This window comes from Aegilops tauschii, chromosome 5 (assembly GCF_002575655.3).
Source record: "Aegilops tauschii subsp. strangulata cultivar AL8/78 chromosome 5, Aet v6.0, whole genome shotgun sequence".
Classification (NCBI taxonomy): Eukaryota; Viridiplantae; Streptophyta; class Magnoliopsida; order Poales; family Poaceae; genus Aegilops; species Aegilops tauschii.
The window spans coordinates 579,032,704-579,053,021 of NC_053039.3; the positions used below are offsets into that span (position 1 = coordinate 579,032,704).

Genomic DNA, 20,318 nt, shown 5'->3' on the forward strand with positions numbered 1-20,318 from the left:
GACAAAAGAACAAAAATAGCCCAGCTAGCCCAAAAGCACATGGCCCGTTAGGGCTAAAATGCCACGGGCCAGCCTGTTTAATACATGTGCCATGCCTGAGCCTGGGGCCTCGGCCCGCATTGCACGACCCACTTATAAATGTGCCTTGGTGAGTCGTGCCATGCCAACACTTACGTTTAAGTCCCCGCAAAAAAAAAACACTTACGTTTAAGTGTCGGTTGGGCCGTGGCCGATCATGTTTTGAGCTTATCAACGGCCCAAGAGCTTGTAATAAGCTCACGGGCGCATTACCGACGTATGGGGCGAACCTTGGTGACTAATCCCAGCCTCTGTGCACGGACTTTACCTGTATGGTTGATCTGGTGGCCAACTCTGTGGCCAGCTGCTTGGTTTAATGGAAGGAAGTTTCAAAAGTAAAAAAAAAAGAATACAATCACGTTGCATTTCACGCATGCCCACTTTTTTTGACTTACTTTGGTGTCACAAGCTGGTTGTTGAAATTACCATACATACATGGTGCGAGTCGTCCATGTCGGGCCGTACATGCTTGATCGTACGTACCACATGAAAGCTTTACGGATGAGAGAGTGGTCTAGAAAGAAGAAAAGATGCCAAAAATGCTACACGTACGGAGAAAGTCGTACGGGATTAGGATGGGCTTACGTGGGATTTCTGGTTCGATGAAAATCGAGCTTTGCTAAACGTATGGGGGATTACGAGATGAAGGGATTACAGGGTGTTACGGCAGTTTTAATTGGTCATGAGTAGAGGCGCAGGCTCACCCCCATTGAATTAATTCAGGTGGGGGGTGTTTGGGAAGTTTGGAAGGAGGCTGTAGAATCCCTGTAAAAGCCTGTACGTCTAGCATTTTTGATGAAAATCAGGGGAGAAAGACTAGTGAAGAAGGTTCCGTAATTATTGGGTGGATTAATCGTAAGTGTACGTAGCATTTTCGGCGCGTGCCAGCTGATGGATGTGCACGAGCACACTCGCTGTCCCCATCAATGCCCAAGAAATCAGGAGGGAACACGCAACGCAATTACTCCCTTCATGAGCACCAGCTGCACAAAAGAAGCCCCGGAGAAAGAGACAGATAGACTATTGGTTGATCACAAGTCCCCAAGCAATACGTCAACCTTTCATGTGGGAAAAGCAAGCCAAAGTTCACTCTGCATGTGATCTCTTTCACCAAAGAGATGGACCCGAGGAAAGAGGCTGCTGGATGCACCCTGGCTGACTTTTGCATGCATGGAAAGCACACTAGCACAGGGAGGAGGAAGGCTCCATATGATATGTGGTCACATGCAGCTGAGGAAAGCCGCAGGCCAGCCAGCACTGCAGGGCTGGTGTCTTCGAATAAAAGGAGACCATGGGGAGAGGAGAAGCTTAGTTTCAGAGGTCAGTCTAGTGTGGAGGAGTGCCGGCCATGGCCGTTGAGGCAAATTAGGCTAGGCTATATCTCTATTTATCACAACGTACCTAGGTACTCTTCAACTAGCTATATATATATATATATATAGTTGCCTAGCTATATTATCTGGCGGCAACGACGACATGGGGAGGCCACCCTGCTGCGACAATGGTGGCGCCAGCGTGAAGAAGGGGCCATGGACGCCGGAGGAGGACATCATCCTTGTCTCCTACATCCAGCAGCACGGGCCCGGGAACTGGCGCTCCGTGCCGGAGAACACCGGTTGGTAGATGATTCTTGTCTTTTGATCGACCAATCTATGAGAGTAGTAATTAATACAATATGTTGTTGCTTGTTTGCTTTGGTGATGGATTGGTTAATTGTAGGGTTGATGAGGTGCAGCAAGAGCTGCAGGCTGCGGTGGACAAACTACCTCAGACCCGGGATCAAGAGAGGAAACTTCACCCAGCATGAGGAAGGGATAATCATACACCTACAGGCATTGCTTGGCAACAAGTAAGTAATCATGTCTCTATCTTGAACTGTGTGTTGCTGAGAGATAATATTTAACAAAATTGATGCTCATTTCATATCTTTCTTAGGGCTCATATTCAACAAAATGAATGTTCACTTTGTTCCAACTAAAATCCTTTGTGTTGAATTTGCTCTAATTATTTCCATGTACCATCAAAAGGGATTAATCGAATTGCAGTGCTAGCACTTTTACTATTTCAATCTCCAAAATTTTGTCTTGCTTGTCTAGTGTTAAGTCTATTATAAGCAAAACTATAACTTTGTGACAGACTCATCTGAACCTTCAACTGTCAAAAAACTATTCTATGTTTTCCAGTTTTGTACGCTTGTGTGTGAACTTGGCGCTGACTATTCTTCCTATGTAAATTCAGGTGGGCAGCAATAGCCTCCTACCTCCCCCAAAGAACAGACAACGACATCAAGAACTACTGGAACACACACCTGAAGAAGAAAGTGAAGAGGCTGCAACAACAAACACATCCGGCAGATCACTTCTTCCAGCACACGTCCACTGCCCCTAATGCAGCTGAGCAAACCACCAGCATGAATTACTACAACCCTAGCAGCAGTAACCTCGACTCTGCCATGCAAGCCGCCATGGGTTACCCTGAGACCACCACGGGCAACGTTACACCTGCTACCATGGCTGTCTCGAAGCTCTTCCAGTCTTGGATGCCCAAGGCCCCATCGACGGATCTGGCAGACTACAAGGGTATGGTGGCCATGCAGGAGTTCCGGACGGATGGAGAGGCCGGTGCTTCAGTTTCCATGACCAGTGGCGACAGGTTCTCGTCCTCGGACATATTGACCGGACGTGGCAAGGCTGACATGGCCACCACCTTCTCGGTGCTCGAGAACTGGTTGCTCGACGACATGGTACCGGGGCAGGCTGCCATGGACGGGCTCATAGACATCTCTGCTGGTTGCTGTGCAAACCCCATCATGTTTTGATAGGCCCTGTCTGTTTCTTACCACTCTTGGTGGCCAATCTTGTGTTTCCGGTTAATAAGCCGTTGGTTTTATAAAGGTATAATAAAAGACAGAGATAACGAGCTCCATATGTCCTCCTTAACCCCGTCGCCCGCTTGTTCTTTGATTCGGACTCGCAGCTGTATATGCATGCATATGCGTATTGACAGAATTATGGAAAACGTTTAAAATCATCCGGTTGATCAATCGTGCTTGTAAGCCGTCTTGAACGATCGACACGCGTCCGGTGGGCTCCACGCGCCGCTTATCTCGCTCCCTCCCTTATCCCACGATGTGAGGCTGGTTGTAATGGGGAGTATCATATACTAGTATCATGCATATGATACTAGTGTATGATACTATCTCCCTAATGCATAGTATCATATATTAGTATCACGTAGTACTCTATTTATTGTCATGCATGACACATAGTAGCATAGCATTTATTATGATACCCACTCCTCTTTTTTTTTCATTTAATTCTATGACACCTCATCAAAATTGCCTAGTTTGCATGCATGATACTAGCTATGATACTACCATTACGACCAGCCTGAAGCGCACAGCCGCACGTTTTTCCCAGTTTGACTTCCTCTCGTCTTCAACCTCTCTCTAAGATCTCGCCCGGCATGGCTTTTCTCCTCCACTCCGGTAGTTTCCTCCTCCACCCGCCTGGCCGAAATCTGCACGTGCTCCTCCCGCGCACCCATCCCTCCTCTCCCTCGCGCAAACCCTGATGCTGCAGAGACACGCCGGACCACCGTAGCTGCAGAGACACGCCGGACCACCGTAGCTGCAGAGACATGCCACCGGGGCTGCAGTGGTGGCATCCGGAGCTGCAGAAGAAGATGGAGGCCGGCGGGGCTGCAATGGAGCGCCGTTCGGGGGTCGTTGACGCCACCAGGGGCGCTGCCGGCCGGTTGTACAGAGCGTCGCCGGCGCTGTCGAGGGTGGCGCCTGGCACGCTGCGTTGCAACTTCCACCCGTGTTGCGAGCCTGCAACCCACTCGCCGGTCTTGCATGTTGTATGGGGCGCGACGCCGTCGGGTCACCGGTGCTGCGATGAAGCCGCCGGTGCCGCTGATGCAATGAAGGCCTTGTCACGGCCACCGGTGCTGCAATGAAGCCGCTGGTGCTACAATGAAGCTCTCGTCGTCGCCGCCGGTGCTGCAATGAAGCCCTCGTCGTCGGCTGCCGGTGCTGCAATGAAGCCTCGTCGCCGGCCATTGGTGCTGCAATGAAGCCATGTTGTCGCCGGCATGGGGTGGTTCTCCTACTCTGCAGCAGCGCTGGAGCGGTGGCGACGGAGATGTCCGCTGCGAACATTGTGTTTGCTGACTCAGGAGGAGAAAGCCGGGAGCATGCTGATGTGTTGACCCCATCCACGGCTACACAGGGATGAATCGGATGGCTATGGACCCGACTGATTTCGGGAGGAAATCAGTCGGTTGATTTCGAGCAGGGACCAGAATTATATGCATGCTTATTCCACACCACGGTCCACCTACCTACTGTCATTAATGTAACCTTGTTAGGCAAAGATATTTAGAACAAAATTTGCATTAACTTAGATAAAGTAATTAATTAGCAATTATTCTAATTTGTTGAGTTAACACTTACTCCCTCCGTTCCTAAATATAGGTCTTTATAGAGATTCCACTATGAACTACATACAGAGAAAAACGAGTGAATCTACACTCTAAAGTATGTCTATATATACATCTGTATATAGTCCGCACTGAAATCTCTAAAAAGACTTATGTTTAGGAACGGAGGGAGTAATTGTCAGGAACGCTTAGGAAGAACTTTACAACAAAAACGTATGTAAAAGATAGCATGATGCTAGAATAAACCACTAACACTCATGAGTATTGCCTCATCAAGGCTCAGTGGTACTCTTTCCATCATTGTTTACTGAAACTTTTGCCTTACGATGACGAGATCATGCATTCCTAAAAATGATACATGCACTTTGGATATTGTTGTGGATCAAGCCGAATTGAGCATAATGATCATTATTCATTTTCCCACAAAAACACTCCCTCCAGAGAAAGCCAAATAATATTCGTTATAACATTTGTTTACACGCGTTAACCAACTCAATAACCGAAATCCAAGCTGAAACTCGGTTAGATCGTTCATAGGCCAGCTGAGTCGTCAATATATCTTAACAGGGGTGACAAAGCTCACAAGATACGCGTAAAATAATATCTTAGCGATAGGGCCATAAGACATGCATGCTTAAAGCAATATATCATGTTTTGCACACCAAGTTTTGGCATCTAATAATCTCAATCACCTCTAACTTGGTTCCTCTAGACAACTTTATCCTGAAGTGTTATTGAGTCTATCAAATTAAATACTATTGGGTTTGAGTATCTCTAATACTAGCTGCTTTTAACAAATTTTCTCAACAACTATGTCTTTTGAGAGACTTCGTCTTATGCATGGATTATCATTACTTTCTCTACAAATCAGTCTCATGGCAAGTTTTGGTTATGAAATAGAACAAAATCTAATTAATTAATTCATCTAATTGAATAAAAACTTCGTTCTAGCCATCAAGATTTACTTTCACTTGAATACATGGCACATGCAAGCTACTACAACTTGCATTGGTATTCCAAGCTCAAAAAGCGGGAGTCATGGCAGGGGCGGAGCCATGATTTGAGTTTTGGGGGGGGGGGGGGGGAGACACAACAAGAAAACAAAATCTAGCATTACAATTTGTAAACATGATAATTATCTCTGATGGTTCAGAATAGACCATATGGTCAATCAACAATGCAAAAAAGTTACATTTCTATTAGTTTAAAATTGGCTTTACGATTATCAAGAAGATCAAAGATGTCTATAATTTCATCAGAACTAAACTTTGAAGCTAGAATCTTTTGTCATGCCTAATTTACAGTACATATTTAATGCTAGAATTCACGTGTCAGAACTAAACTTTGATGCCACAATCCAAGAAATCAAACAGGACTACACAAACACAAAAATACAGATCGGTGACAATGGACAAATTAAAGCCGAACAAGAGAATCCATGTGTCATGCCTAATTTACGGTACATATTTGTGAGGATAAACAAGAAATTACCCGCAAAAAAGAAGAGGATAAACAAGACATTATTGCCCTAATTAAACCCATCTAACTCAAGAATTTCTGCAGCTTACATAACACAAATTAAAGAAGACTCATTGGCGAATCTCCTTGCAGGTTTGGCCATCCCTATTAGGCTTAGGCTTGACATTACCATGGGGGGGGGGGCTAATTAGTCCTGGTCGTACCAAACTAGTGCTACAATACGTAGGTTCGACGTGCACGTTGGGGGGGGGGGGCTAATTAGTCCAAATTAGTACTGGTCGTACCAAACTGGTGCTACAATACATAGGTTCGACGTGCATGTTGGGGGGGCGGGGGGGGGGGGGGGGCTCATCCCCCCCTACCTCCGCCCCTGAGTCATAGGACATAGCTCACGTCCATGAATGTTCGCCCTTCTCTTCCTTATGATGAGTTCCTTATTCCTCAATGTAGATCAACTTTACTGTAAAAAGAATTAGCAAAAGATACCAAAGAAACCTCAATGAGAAAAAGGATTGATATTCGTTTTGTTTTTGAAAACAAACTTCCAAGAAAAACAAATGAAAACAAGGAGCAAGGCAAGGCTGCGAAAAAACAAACGAAAAAGGAAAGGAACAAAAGAGCAAAGTAAAGTGCTGGAAAAACCAACATGAGTGTTTCAAAGCTCTCCATGAGCTGAAGCTCATAATAAGTTCATTTAAATAAATGTCATCACCACATCTTGATGTATATGACATCCCTGAGCTTAGGCTTTTGCAAGTCCAACCTTGAGAGCTCATTGTGGTGGCGGCTGATAATAACCTGGAGCCCATGAATGGCTACATGTGGGGAAGTGGGACGTCATTCCTCCAGTTGTATGTCGGTTGGCGAGGTCGGTCATGTTGTTGATGGAGTCTCCAAGCTCGTAAATGTTTGCATATGTAGCATACGCCTCTCTCCTTCCTCATCGTCATCAAGTTGCACCTCCTGCTTTAGTGCAAGATCTGCTTCATTCTGGTATGACTGCCTCAAGGTCAATCTCCTCTTCCTCTCCCTGCACATCATAATGCAAAATGCCCTTCTTGATTGAGAAGTGTTTAGCCATGGGTTTGTCTGGGATAAAAATCGGTGGCAGGGTGCGGAGGTCGTGCGATACTCGAGCGATCATAGGGACCCGAAGATGAAACAAACGAAGCAACATACCAACTCCCACTTCATAATGCTCTCTTTGTTCACTATTATAAGATGTTCTAACTTTTTCTGATTTGGGTGTATGTAGACATATTTTAGTGTGTCTGTTCACTCATTTCAGTCCATATGTAGTCCACTAAGATATCAAAAACATCTTATACTTCCTCAATGATCATATATTAGTTTACAGAGGGAGTATATGTCAATGGAAGGATTACATAATAGTAATAGAGATATGAATTTAAACCTTAATAGTTCCAATGTTTACTTAAAGTAAATCTTCTTAAATGATTCTACCCTCATTAATTTGTGATGATTTCTGCCCTGAAATCCAAAGAAACAATGTGATATGATGTGACATGACATTGTAAAGTCTGCCAATATTGTTTATGCATGAAATTCTAATTTATAATCTGGAATTCAAAATTTTGTGTAAAATAGTACTACTCAAATAGTTAATAGTACACTCATATAACCTGATGGTGAATCCTAAACTTGAGAGGAAATTTAACTAACAAATGGGATCAATTGGCAATATGGCATCCTCTTTGAGAAAATTAATGTATGAAGTTGTAGCCAACAAGTACAATTAAGCAAAACATGGTTAGTATGTGCATCGAATATTAATGGAGTCACTACATGTATGTCAATTGCTATGTGAAAGCAAAGTAAGTGTCGGACACACAGGTCGTAGATGTAGCGTCGTATGCGCATTTGTATTGTTTCCACAGATAGTGTAATGTAACTTGTTTTACTTTTGTGTTTTGTAGAATGGATATGATATGCCCCATTTTATCTCTTCTTACAAGCTTTTGCAATTTCGCCGTTCTTAACAAGTGCAAATCGAACAAATACACTAGTCAAAACAAATAGACAGTACATCAAAACGACTACGAGCACCACACGATATGTTCGTTGCGCAAAACATTCTAGTCTTAATTATATGTGCTATCATTTCTCTTTTGTACTACTGGCTAAGCAACTCAACGGTAGCTTGGATCACCTAAGTCGTCCCACTAAATGGACACCAGTGTTACCATGCGGGACTGCCTGGAGTTGATGACCATGGACTTGCCCTTCCGCTGGGACACATACCGCTCGCCACGTTCACTTGCGTTCCATCAATCCTATACCAAGTACCACTTCGTTTCATAACTCATAATACACCATGTACACCATACGAACCTGCACAGCGCCCGGTGCTAAGGTCCAGTTATCACCGCGTTCTCGGTCACCATCTAGTGACACTCTACCGTAGTGGAAATGGTCGTGTTAGTCCGGGAGTGCATGTTGTAAATCATGTTACTGTTTGGTAATTCCTGGTGCCTTTATGCCTATACCCATGAAATCAAATACGTAGGATCCAAAGACATAACAAGTAACACAGGCAATGGGATTGGACAATGCTGAGATTGAAATATAATGGCGAGTAAGATATTCATCTCTTGCTTTGGGAAGTCTCGTTTCTTATAAGAGACTTTAGTCTACAGGCGGTGACATCGAGCCGCTAGTCCTCCGATGGATCAATGACTCTGAATCTCTTGGTTATGAGTTTTGCCCTTGGGTAGGTCGGAGGGTATGAAATCTTTAAACAAAAAAGACAATATTTTATCAATCTTTCAAACCCTGCGTCAAGACGATGCACCTGGCCTACACACAATTTATTTGTTATACTAGTACAAAGTTGTTGAAAATAAAGCCCAACCAATAAGGTTCTGTCCTCTTAAGAGAAAAAGGCAAGCTAAGTAACAAAGGCTAGTTAATATTTTGTGGTTTCCAACGATATCTTTCTAGCCCCCTCAACCTGAATGTTTTAAACAAATAATATTAATTTTAGATAAATATGGAGAGCTCCACAGCTCCCATTCTATTGAAAAAAAAGCCAAAATCCTGGTCCACAATAATTCATCAAACTCCACGCACAAATTTATTGACAAAAACAACTCAGATTACAGGAATCCAGCTTGACAATAAGCCACCAGACCTGATTCACGCACATCCAAGGAACCCCTTTTTAAACAACAAACTATACAGTTGGCCATCTTGGAAGCAAATTTGGAAACCCCAAACGTGCAAACTCCTGTTTCATGCAAACTAACTGCCAGATTTTTTTTTGAACTAACTGCCAGTTGGCTTGGTGGATCTTCCTATGTCCTGAAAATTGTTCCAAAGAAAATTAGCCACTTGTGAATTCAGAAGGTCAATGGCCCACCTAGGAAATTTTAAAAGGGATACACAAATAATATTCGTAGGTGATCAGTTATGTTTTGGCAAGAACATTTGCTTAATATGTAGGTGCATGTTTATAACCGTGCATAATTCAGTCTAGCCAGAGAATAAGTTGTACTATATGTTATCATCATAGCCTAACTAATGGAGTTAGCACATACGCCCTCCGTCTAAATACGTCTAGATACATTCATTTCTCTGACAAGTAATTTCAGACCAAGGGAGTAATAAGAAGATAAAAGCACTCTCCTCTCTCCTCTGTGGACCATGACGAAGGGTGATCTGTTGGCTCCAAACCATCGCTCTCCCTCTCTCCGGAGCTCTCTCCTCTGTGGACTTGCTCGAACGGACGGAAGGAGGAGAAGGGAGGGAGACAGTGGATCGGAGCTTTCCCGACGCGCGAACGCCTGCCACAACGACGGCCTTTTTCTTCCTCAAGCACGAACTTGAGCAGCCTTACAATCTACGGGAGGAGAGTGGGTTTTATACGGGCGTGCACTAACACGGACTGAGATCCGGTGCCTTGGCACACACAAGGCACGCGTGAACAGTATCGTGCCTTGAGGGCATCTCCTGGCCGTTGGATCTACAAGCGACGATCCGATGAACATCAAGAGTCACCGCTACAGTACATCGCTACAGGACCAACACACTGTAGCGCGGGTACTGTTTACTGACATCTGGAACCTTGATTTCCGATCAAACGGTTGAAAGCTCAAGGCATTGCACTGTTCACGCGTGCCTTGTGTGTGCCAAGGCACCGGATCTCAGTCCCATTAACACACCACGCCGCGCTCCGGACGCCCCCACTCGCGCACCCCCCATGACCCACGCTCTGCGGCTCACGCTCCGGCGCGACCGAGTCCAGCGCCCAACGCGGTCACACACCCGTACACCTTACCAACTAACACACATGCGCAGACACACACACGCACCCTGCCACATACCTGACGCTACTACTGACCAGCATCCGACACGTCCGGCGCGCGTACGCATACTCAACGCGGTCGCCGTGGCTTATTGGCCAACACTCACCCCCTAAGACATGGTCTAGAGGAGTGCTGGCCCCTCAACATCGACATCGGCGAGAAGAACCTGCTCCACCGCCTCTGCCTTCCGCGGTTTTGTGCACTCGCGTCGGAAGTGCCCGGTAACCGCGTCGCTTCCCTCCACCGCTTGGCACCGTGCTGCCACCACCGACGTCGTCATGGTCCAAGCCGCCACTTCCCTGCACCGCCCACTATGCCGCAGTGAGCATGAGCTAGTCGCTGCCACCTCCACCGATGTCCTGACTGCGCTGCCACGTCCACTCCTCTAACGCTTTCAGCCGTCCGAGTGCCTCTTCGAACGACATGGTCTCCACGTCGCAGAATTGCTCGATGCCGGCCACCGCCCCGTACAGGCAGTCTGGCACCGCGTCCAGCAGCTTCTTGACCATTTCCGCATCATCCAGCGTCGTCCCGAGCCCCGCGTAGCACGCCGCCATGCCTCAAATAATACTGGCGTAGGCGTCCGGTGACTCGTCGTCCGCCATGCGCAGCCGGTCGAAGTTGCGGCAGAGAGCCGCCCGGACCCGATCCGCGCCAACGAGTCGTGCCTTGAGGCTCGTCCACACCTCCGCACCCATCTTCTTCGACGACACCTGCAGCAGGATGTCCTCAACGAGTGCTCCGACACTAATAGAAAAAGGGGCTTTTTTCCCGGTTGGTAAGGCCCTTTAGTCCCGGTTTCCGGGACTAAAGGGTCGTTACTAATGCCTCTCCCTTTTAGTCCCGGTTCTTACATGAACCGGGACTAAAGGCCGCGGCCACGTGGAGCTCCACCTTTAGTCCCGGTTGGTGAAATTTTATGATTTTTTTTGAAATTTTTTTTGAATTTTTTTTTATTTTCAAATTTCTGAATTATTTTAACCTCTAATCTCTAATCATCACTGCTCAATTTATCCTCTAATCTCTAATCACCCCTCATCATTCCAAATCATCTAACTTCCCGAACGGTCACCCATCCTCCCACTCCCCCAGCCTGAGCACGCTTAACTTCCGGGTTCTATTCTCCCTCGTTTCCAAGTCTGCACTTGTTGTTTTCCTGACAATAGTAAGATGTCAATCCTATTAACCCTCAAGAATTTTGCTTGAGCATGAAGTGACACATTTCACTGTTTGAGTTTGAAACTATTGTTTAAAAAAAATATTATTTAGTAACACTAATATTTCTTGAATAATTAGTTTGACCATTGTTTGATCACAGTTTGACCACAGTTTGACCAGATTTGACCAAAATTCAAAATAACTGAAATAATTATTTAGTAACACTAATATTCTAGAATAAATAGTTTGACCATTGTTTGACCACAGTTTGAATTTTTTTCGATTTTTTCCACTCTAGATCTTAAAAGCCCCGTAACTTTTTTTCTGTTAAGTTTTTGAGGATTTTGAAAATGTTAAACGGGGTTCCCCCAGTTAAATTCGGATGTAACTTTTCGAGTAGATGATTTTTCATATAAAAAAACTTTTTCATCCGAGTTCGTATGCAAAAGTTATGCCCATTTTACAAATTCCAGAGAGATTTTGCAAATAAAGTCGAAATTCATATTTGTTAATTTTCCCAACAACTAGACCACATATCACATGGGAAACTTATTTTATTTTATTTTTTGACATTTCCATCATTTTCTTTTGTTTTAGAGGGGGGGGTAGAGTTTGAAAATGGGACCTTTAGTACCGATTCGTGCCATGAACCGGTACTAATGCCTCAAAGCCCATTAGTACCGGTTGGTGGCACCAACCGGGACTAAAGGTTTAGACCTTTAGTCCCGGTTGGTGCCACTAGCCGGGACTAATGGGCATCGCACCCTTTAGTCCCGGTTCGTGGCACCAACCGGGACTAAAGGGCCCAGGTGAACCGGGACTAATGCCTTAGCCGCACGAACCGGGACGAATGCTCACATTAGTCCCGGTTCGTGACTGAACCGGGATTAATGTGAATACTGCCATGTGCCAAGCCCTGTTTTCTACTAGTGCGAGCAGGTAAGCCCTCGCCGTCTTGTTATTCTTCGGGTAGACCGCCGCTGGAGCGTCCACCGGAGCCACCGCCTCCCACAGCCCCTGCGTGTCGAGGTTGGCCTCGACCTTGATCGCCCACATGGTGTAGTTGTCATCGGTGAGCGTCGGGCACTGTAGGGACATCGGATTCCCCGCTCCGCCAGCGTACGACACAAGCGACATCGCCGGCAATCACCCCCGGCACCGCAGCTCTGATGCCAATTGTTGGCTCCAAGCCCTCACTCTGCCTCTCACCGGAGCTCTCTCTCAGTCCCTGTGGACTCGCTTAAACAAACAGAAGGAGGAGAAGGGAGGGAGATAGTGGACAGGAGCTCTCTCGGCGCACGAACGCCCGTCGCAACGACATCCTTTTTCTTCCTCAAGCACGAATTCGGGCGGCATTACAATGTACGGGAGGGGAGTGGGTGTTATACGGGCATGCACTGACACGCCACGCCGCACTCCGGACGCCCCCACTCGCGCACCCCCCACGTCCCATGTTTCGTGGCTCGCGCCACCGACATGAACACACGTGCTCCGGCGCGACGGGGTCCAGCGCGCCCAACGCGGTCACACACCCGTACACCTCGCCAACTAACACACACATGCACGCACGCACACACACGCACCCTGCCACAGACCCGATGCTGCTACTGACCAACGTCCGAGGCGGTCGCCATGGCTTATTGGCCAACATGATCTGCTGAGCGACTTGTGCAGTCGGGCGCTGCTCTTGCGGGTGCGTCCTAGCAGCAGGCGTTGGCGGTCGCCGCGTTGGTTGTTGACGCGGCGGTGGCGGTTTGCCTCCCCGTCCTGCCTTCTGTTCACGCGGTCGAGCTACGGTATAATGTACCTTCTTTTCCTTTTGTGTTTTGTAGATCGGACATGATATGATCGCATTTTATCTTTTTTACAAGCTTTTGCAATTTCGCCGTTCTTAACAAATGCAAATCAAACAAATACACTAACTGTCGAAACAAATTAACAGTACATCAAAACAACTACGAGCACAACACGATATCTTCGCTGCGCAAAACTTTATTGTCATAATTATATGTGCTATCATTTCTCTTTCGTACTACTGGCTAAGCAACTCAAACAGTAGCTTGGATCACCTAAGTCGGCCTGCTAAATGGACACCAGTGTTACCTCGCGGGACTGCCTGGAGTTGACGATCATAACCTTGCCCTTCCGCCTGGACACATGCCGCTCGCCACGTTCACTCGTATTCCAGCAATGCTATACCAGGTACTAGTTAGTGCCGTATATCCTAACACACCATGTACATCATCTGAACCTGCACAACGCCCGGTTCTAAGCTCCAGTTATCACCACGTGCTCCGTCGCTATCAAGTGACACTCCACCGTAGTGGAAACGGCCGTGTTAGTCCGGGAGTGCCTGTTGTAAATCATGTTATCGCTTGGTAATTCCTGGTGCCTTCTATGCCTATACCCATGAAATCAAATACGTAGGATGCAAAGGCACAAGTAACATAGGCTTGGACAACGCTAAGATACTGAAATATAATGGGGAGTAAGATATTCATCTCTTGCTTCGGAGTAAATAGCATAAAACTACTAGTTTACAGGCTATGGTTCCAAAAAACTACCGAATTTATTTTTTTCACTGATAACTACCAAGTCAGGGGTTGGCTGTTTCAAAAAACCCCAAATTCTCTTTGTTAAAAAATTAAACAGGTTTATGACAGGTCGGGCCCGCCACTAAACACACCGTTTGGTTGACCATTTGTTTGACCGTTAACTGACTTGTGGGGGCCACATGTCACTGTCTGTTTTAAAAAACCGCGATCAGGTCCTTATAAATTTTTACAAAAGCAATCGGGTCCCTCCCGTCCCTGTGCTCCAGAACGATAGGAGCTGCGCTGGCCAGCAGCCCCGCCGGATGAACTCGCCGGCCAGCAGCCCAGCCGTGAGGAGCTCGCCGGCCAGTAGCCCCGTCGTCGCCGCGGACCTCCCTTCGGTCGCCCGTCGTCGTACACTGCGCGCGGGGTGGACCTCCCGTTCGGCCCCAACAGATCCATGGTGCAGCGTGTGTGCCGGCGGCCGCCTCCTCCGGCCGGCGAGCCGTGCCCGCAACCGTGGTGTGCTCCCCATAGTGCGGCTTCTCCCTCTTCTCTCCTCCTCGCGCCAACTCGAGGAGGGTGCGGGCTGCTGGCTCTGTCGCGCTGGTGGCGGAGGTCAGGGGTTGCGGGAGCGGGCGGGGACTGCTGGTGCTGTCTGTGGCGCGGGTGGAGGCGCGACGACGACCGCGGGCGGACCCCATGGCGCGCGCGGCGACGACCACGGGCGAAGCCCCATGGCGCGCGGTGATCGCAAGCGGAACCCCATGGCGGCAGTGCGCGGTGGCGACCACCCATGGCGACGTGCAGCGGCGACCACGGGCGGAGCCCCATGGATGCGCAACGGCGACCACGGGCAGAGCCCTTTGGAGGCGCGGCGGCGACAATCCAAGGACCCGATTGCTTTTTGAAATTGATTTCAGGGACCCGATTGCTTTTTTAAAATATTTGTAGGGGCTAATCCGTAAAAAATCTGTTGATGAGGCGCTGACATGTGGCCCCCACAAGTCAGTTAACGGTCAAACAAATGGTCAACCAAACGGTGTGTTTAGTGGCGGGCCCGACCTGTCATAAACCTGTTTAATTTTTTAACAAAGAGAATTTGGGGTTTTTTGAAACAGTCAACCCCTGACTTGGTAGTTATCAGCGAAAAAAATAAATTCGGTAGTTTTTTGGAACCATAGCCTGTAAACTAGTAGTTTTATGCTATTTACTCCTTGCTTCGGGAAGTCTCGCTTCTTATAAGAGACTTTAGACAACAGGCAGTGGCATCAAGTCACTAGTCCTCCGACGGATCAATGACTCTGAATTTCCTGGTTATGAGCTTTGCCCTTGGGGGAGGTCGGAGGGTATGAGATCTTCTAACAGAAAAGACAATATTTTATCAATCTTCCGAACCCTGCGTCAAGACAATGCACCTGGCCGACGCACACAATTTATTTGTTAGTACAAAGTTGTTGAAAAATAAAGCTCAACCAGCAAGGTTCTGTCCAATAAGAGAAAAGGCAAGCTAAGTAAAGCCAACATAGGTTTTTTTTTAAAAAAAAGAGGTTATCTCCGGCCTCTGCATCAGAATGGTGCATACGGCCATCTTATTAATAAGCACACAGTTCAAACAAAGTCTTCAAGTCTGAAAAAGCAAAATGGCTCACGAAGAGCTAAAAATATGAAAACGGGATAGCCACAACCGACGGAATAAAGATAGATAGGAACCTAAACACCTATCTTATTACATGACCGCCATCCAAACCGGTTGAAGATAGCCAGCGCTATCGTCTCCGAACAATAGACTCAGTAAAAAGCCAACATAGGCTAGTTAGTATTTTGTGGTTTCCGACGATATTTTTCTAGTCCATTTCTCTGACAAATACGTCTAGATACATCTATTTCTCCGTCAAATATTTTCAGACAGAGGGAGTAATAAGAAGATAATAATACTCCTACTGGTCCTTCTAATGGATTAGTACCCCACTAGCTAAGCAACTGTACAACAAGTCAACAACGTGGCGCCGGTGGTCCGTCCGATCATTCAGTCGGCCTTTATCATGGATACAAGCATTCGCGTGGCGGCGGCGGCCACCGGCTGCAGAACGAGGCCTTGGACTCTCCCCACCGCTCGAACATATGCCACGTTCACCTCGCACTCCGACAGCACGGCCATGTAACGGTCTATGGGGTAGCACACTGTGTTATGTGTACGCCATCTCCTCCCCCGGAACCGACGCATAGCCACCCGCTTCCGCTCTGTCTCGAGTGGGCACTCCGCCGTCATCAGCTCCCACTCTGCCGTCGTGCACCGCTGCATGGAGGCGCTAACGTGGAGCTAGAGGATGTCGGCGTCCGCGGGGCATCGCTGGAGCACGAAGCCGGAGAACTCAGCGGTGAAAGGCCAGCGGCGGTAATCAACGGTGTGCTTGCCGTTCTCCGTGGCCCAGGTGAAGACGTCCCAGATGGACACGTACACCACCATGGGCTTGGACGTGTTAGGGAAAATAAATCGCGCGTGTGTAGGTTTCATGGCGTGCGTGAGTGCGTGTGTGTCACGGTGGGGGCAAGAGCCAGGCTCGCGTTCCAGCTTGCCGCGTAGGGCTAGGCTGGTCGCGACCGTAGCTGATTGGGTGTGGCGATCCGTTGCAGCCTGGCCACGTTGCGCATATTAGAGCGCGTCGTGGGTGCGGCCGGGGGAAGCCGATCGCGCGCCAAGCGGAGTCGCAAAATCTGTGTGCACCCACGTATAAACTCCCCCGTGTGTTGCTGGTTGTAGGTTGGTGTGGTCCCAAGTTCGATCTCAAAAGAAGCCGTGTGCACGACGTGGCCTTTGTCGCCGGCAAACTAGTGATCTCTGCTTCTTCTTCTTCTTCTTCTTCCACCTTCGTCTTGCAGCGAGATAGAGAGAGAGAGAGAGAGAGAGAGAGAGAGAGAGAGAGAGCTAGTCTAGGGTTAGACCCAATAGGACGGGCAGTCGGTGCCCATGTCACAATCGTCGCCGTCTATGAAACGACTATGACCACAGTGGTGCTGCGCCTCGGGGACGGGGGTGCCATCGACGGAGAAGATGATGGAAGTGGAGGACTAGAGGATGGAGAATATGTGGTTTGCAGCAGTGTGGCTGAAGGGCATGAGGCTCCTTGCGTCCGCGCTCCTTGCTGCCGTTGCCAAAGTGATACTCGGCGCAGGCATCCCTGCCGACCGCATGTGGTCCTATAAATTATACTCCCTCCTTTCTATAATATAAGACATATTTTCACGTGTGAAAAAACTTTTTACATTATGCAACGGAGGGAGTATATATGTATGGATTGCCACCACGGTCGTGTTCTCCTCGGGGATTACTGGAACCCGGGCACCTTATCGATTGCGATCCCATGACGTGTCGCCGGACGAGACGTAAAGCGCAATTGTGACCACCGCACGTGTCACGTAGACCACTCAGTTCTTGGGTCTGGACATGAGTGAAGCCGATGATTTACGTCTCGCACACATGCATGTCCTTCGAGGCAATGAGTGATTAAACCATGTCATGCTCTATATATCATTTTGATGGGTGGAGCGAGATGTGCCATGCAGGTGCGGAGCCAGAAAATCGAGCCAATGAGTTCATGACTGATTTAGAGCCAGAAAATCTGCTCCGTAAAAATCAGCTCCGCTCCCAAAATCATAAGCCAACAGGGTAGCTCCACGATTTGCAGCTCCGTGAAAAAACTCGAATCTGGGAGTCAGCTTCGCACTTTCTGGGGAGCTACTCGAGGGGTACTCCAAAAATTCGAGTTTCGAAAGTACTCGTGGAGTTGGTGGGTAATTACCCACCACTGCCACCCATAAGTCATACCCCTTCGTTTTTTTCCAACTCTTTTGTTTTTTATAGCCATCACGAACGAGAGAGATCTCAACAGCTTATCCTTTCGCTTTCAGGAGGCACGGACAACTCGACCTACCGCCGCCGCCACCGCCACCTGCATCGGCCGACCGGAGCACGACGCCGGCGAGGAGACCACCAGAATGGGTCGATCCGGTGGTCCTCCTCCTCCTCCCTCCAATTTCTCTGCCCATCTCCACCATCCAAATCCCGTACCTTCGAGGACGGCCATGGCCCCGGTGATGAGGGTCGGCCTTTCCCGTCCCGACCAGTCCTCGACGGCAGCGGCCCCGTCCGTTGTGGCATCCGCCTCTTCTAGGCCGACGCCAGCACGCCATGGGGGGACCCCTACAACACCCTTTCCTGCGAGCCAGGAGTCAGCGTCCGCCATGGACGCTGAAGCTTCGGTCGGGCACACCACCGGCATGAGCGGCAACGTCGGCCAGACCGGCGCCCCGACCAAGAGACGTGCAGCACGCTCAGCCACTAAGGAAGAGCAGGTATACCATTTTTTCCACTTGTGTTCTATTGAAGATGATTTGTTTCCACAATACACGACCATGGTCTTGAATTTGGACAAATAATTAGATACAGTATGTAGATTGAAGTAGTATGTCTGTAGCAACGATTTGTTGAGAAATATATACTGAACTATCATGGTCAGGGTGATTCAATGGAGTGGACCGATGAGTACGTCCAAATTGTTTGTTCCTTGATGGCTGAACAAGTGGGACAGGGGAATCGTCCCAACACTCATTTGAACCCTTTAGGCTATAACACTGTGTCAGAAAGGTTCTACCAGATGACCGGAATTAGTTTATCAAAGACACAGCTGAAGAACAAGTGGGATAAGTTAAAGGGCGACTGGTCTTGTTGGAATAAATTAATGAGGAAGCAAACTGGGACAGGTTGGGACAGTTCGAAGGGAGTTATTGTCATGGACAATGAGTGGTGGAAGAAGGCGAGAAAGGTTAGTGTTGTCATATATTACATTATAATGGTAATTGTAATTCATAAACATGTTATGTTGATGATTTTTCTTTTCTTTAGGACATTCCTGGATGTGGCAAGTTTAGAAAAAAGCCTCTTCAAAATCTGGAGCATCTTTCCAAAATGTTTTGGTGATATTTTGAATGATGAACAAGATCATTGGAATCCCATGAGTGACAACCCCATCATACCCCCAAGTCAAGAGAATTTTGTTGATGCTGATAATGTTGTTGGAATTGGAGAGGAAGAGGTTCATGACATCCCTGATGATATTGGTAATGTGGTTGGAGGTGAGGAGGATGAGGTTCATGAGGTTTCACCTTGCATTGCTAATGCAAAGAAAAAACCTCGTGTTCTTTTTGAAAAAAATAAGAAGCCAAAGTCAAGCACAACACTTGTTATCCAAGATAAAATCACAAAGATAGCTGAATCCGCCGCTTCTTTTACTTCAATGAAGCAAGGAGAGGTGACAATCAAGGAAGTCATGGATATGGTCTTGGAATGTGGGGCCGTACACGGTTCCGATGAGCATGATATTGCCACACAGTTATTTGTGAAGAAGGACCAACGGGAAATGTTCAAGACCCTTCCTAAAGAGTTTAGGTTCAATTGGCTTAAGAGGAGATACAACGACAAGTATGGAAATTGAAGAAGTAGTGTGTTGGCGCATGAATTTTTCTTACGTCATGTCATTTGAACTATTTGCTTTATGTATGTTGGAGTGAACTATTTTGTCATTGTATGCCACTTGAACTATTTGCTTTATGTATGTTGGAGTGAACTATTTTGTCATTGTATGCCACTTGAACTATTTTCTTTATCTATGTTGGAGTGAACTATTTTATCATCGTATGTCACTTCAACTATTTGTTTTATGTATGTTGGAGTGAACTATTGTATCGTTGTATGTGACTTGAATTATTTCTCTATGTAATGTCACTCGAAATATTTTCTCTATGTATGCAGATGTTTGATAGTGACAACGATGATTCTGATGATGAGAGTATGAAGTTTTGCAATCTTGTTCTGGGTGCTGCTACACTTGCACAAGTGTATTGTGATACATATCTTGATAAGAATCCACCGAGGACATCAATTCTAAGTGGTATGGGATGGTTGCAAGAGACTTTGTGGACTCCAGGTGAATGCCTTTCACAACTTCGCATGAGCACAGAAGTATTCATGGACCTTCACGACTTGTTGGTGCAAAGGTACGGGTTAGAATCATCCATGCATGTGAGCACCTATGAAAGTCTTGCAATGTTCCTCTTCTTTTTTGTGGAAATGAGTCCAACAGAAGAGTTCAAAATCGTTTCAAGCACTCGGGCGAAACCATTAGTAGGAAATTTGATGAGGTTCTGAATTGTTTGATGAAAATGGCAAAAGATTTCATTAGACCTAAAAACCCCAACTTTCCAACTGTTCATAAGAGGATAAGAGATGATAGACGGGCGT

At 47.2% G+C, this 20,318-nt stretch overlaps 2 protein-coding genes across 2 annotated transcripts; both read left to right on the forward strand.

Moving 5' to 3' along the window:
* Nucleotides 1-1,327: 1,327 nt before the first annotated feature.
* Nucleotides 1,328-3,017, forward strand: LOC109762734 (transcription factor MYB60). Its single transcript, XM_020321607.4, has 3 exons — nucleotides 1,328-1,693; nucleotides 1,798-1,927; nucleotides 2,317-3,017. The coding sequence occupies exons 1-3, from the start codon at nucleotides 1,555-1,557 to the stop codon at nucleotides 2,894-2,896; spliced, it is 849 nt and encodes a 282-aa protein (XP_020177196.1). The 5' UTR covers nucleotides 1,328-1,554; the 3' UTR covers nucleotides 2,897-3,017.
* A 14,003-nt stretch (nucleotides 3,018-17,020) lies between these two features.
* Nucleotides 17,021-19,655, forward strand: LOC109762729 (uncharacterized). Its single transcript, XM_040388618.2, has 4 exons — nucleotides 17,021-17,177; nucleotides 17,883-18,373; nucleotides 18,538-18,843; nucleotides 18,924-19,655. Exons 1-4 carry the CDS (start codon nucleotides 17,021-17,023, stop codon nucleotides 18,996-18,998), a joined length of 1,029 nt encoding a protein of 342 aa, XP_040244552.2. The 3' UTR covers nucleotides 18,999-19,655.
* Nucleotides 19,656-20,318: the final 663 nt, after the last annotated feature.

Bases quoted from the DNA above. Each gene is read 5' to 3' on its own strand.
- LOC109762734 (XM_020321607.4), top strand. From the start codon at position 1,555: ATGGGGAGGCCACCCTGCTGCGACAATGGTGGCGCCAGCGTGAAGAAG. The intron at 1,694-1,797 runs GTTGGTAGATGA...GGTTAATTGTAG, and splicing joins CTCCGTGCCGGAGAACACCG to GGTTGATGAGGTGCAGCAAG. The intron at 1,928-2,316 runs GTAAGTAATCAT...ATGTAAATTCAG, and splicing joins CAGGCATTGCTTGGCAACAA to GTGGGCAGCAATAGCCTCCT.
- LOC109762729 (XM_040388618.2), top strand. From the start codon at position 17,021: ATGACCACAGTGGTGCTGCGCCTCGGGGACGGGGGTGCCATCGACGGA. The intron at 18,374-18,537 runs GTATACCATTTT...TATCATGGTCAG, and splicing joins CAGCCACTAAGGAAGAGCAG to GGTGATTCAATGGAGTGGAC. The intron at 18,844-18,923 runs GTTAGTGTTGTC...TCTTTTCTTTAG, and splicing joins GGTGGAAGAAGGCGAGAAAG to GACATTCCTGGATGTGGCAA.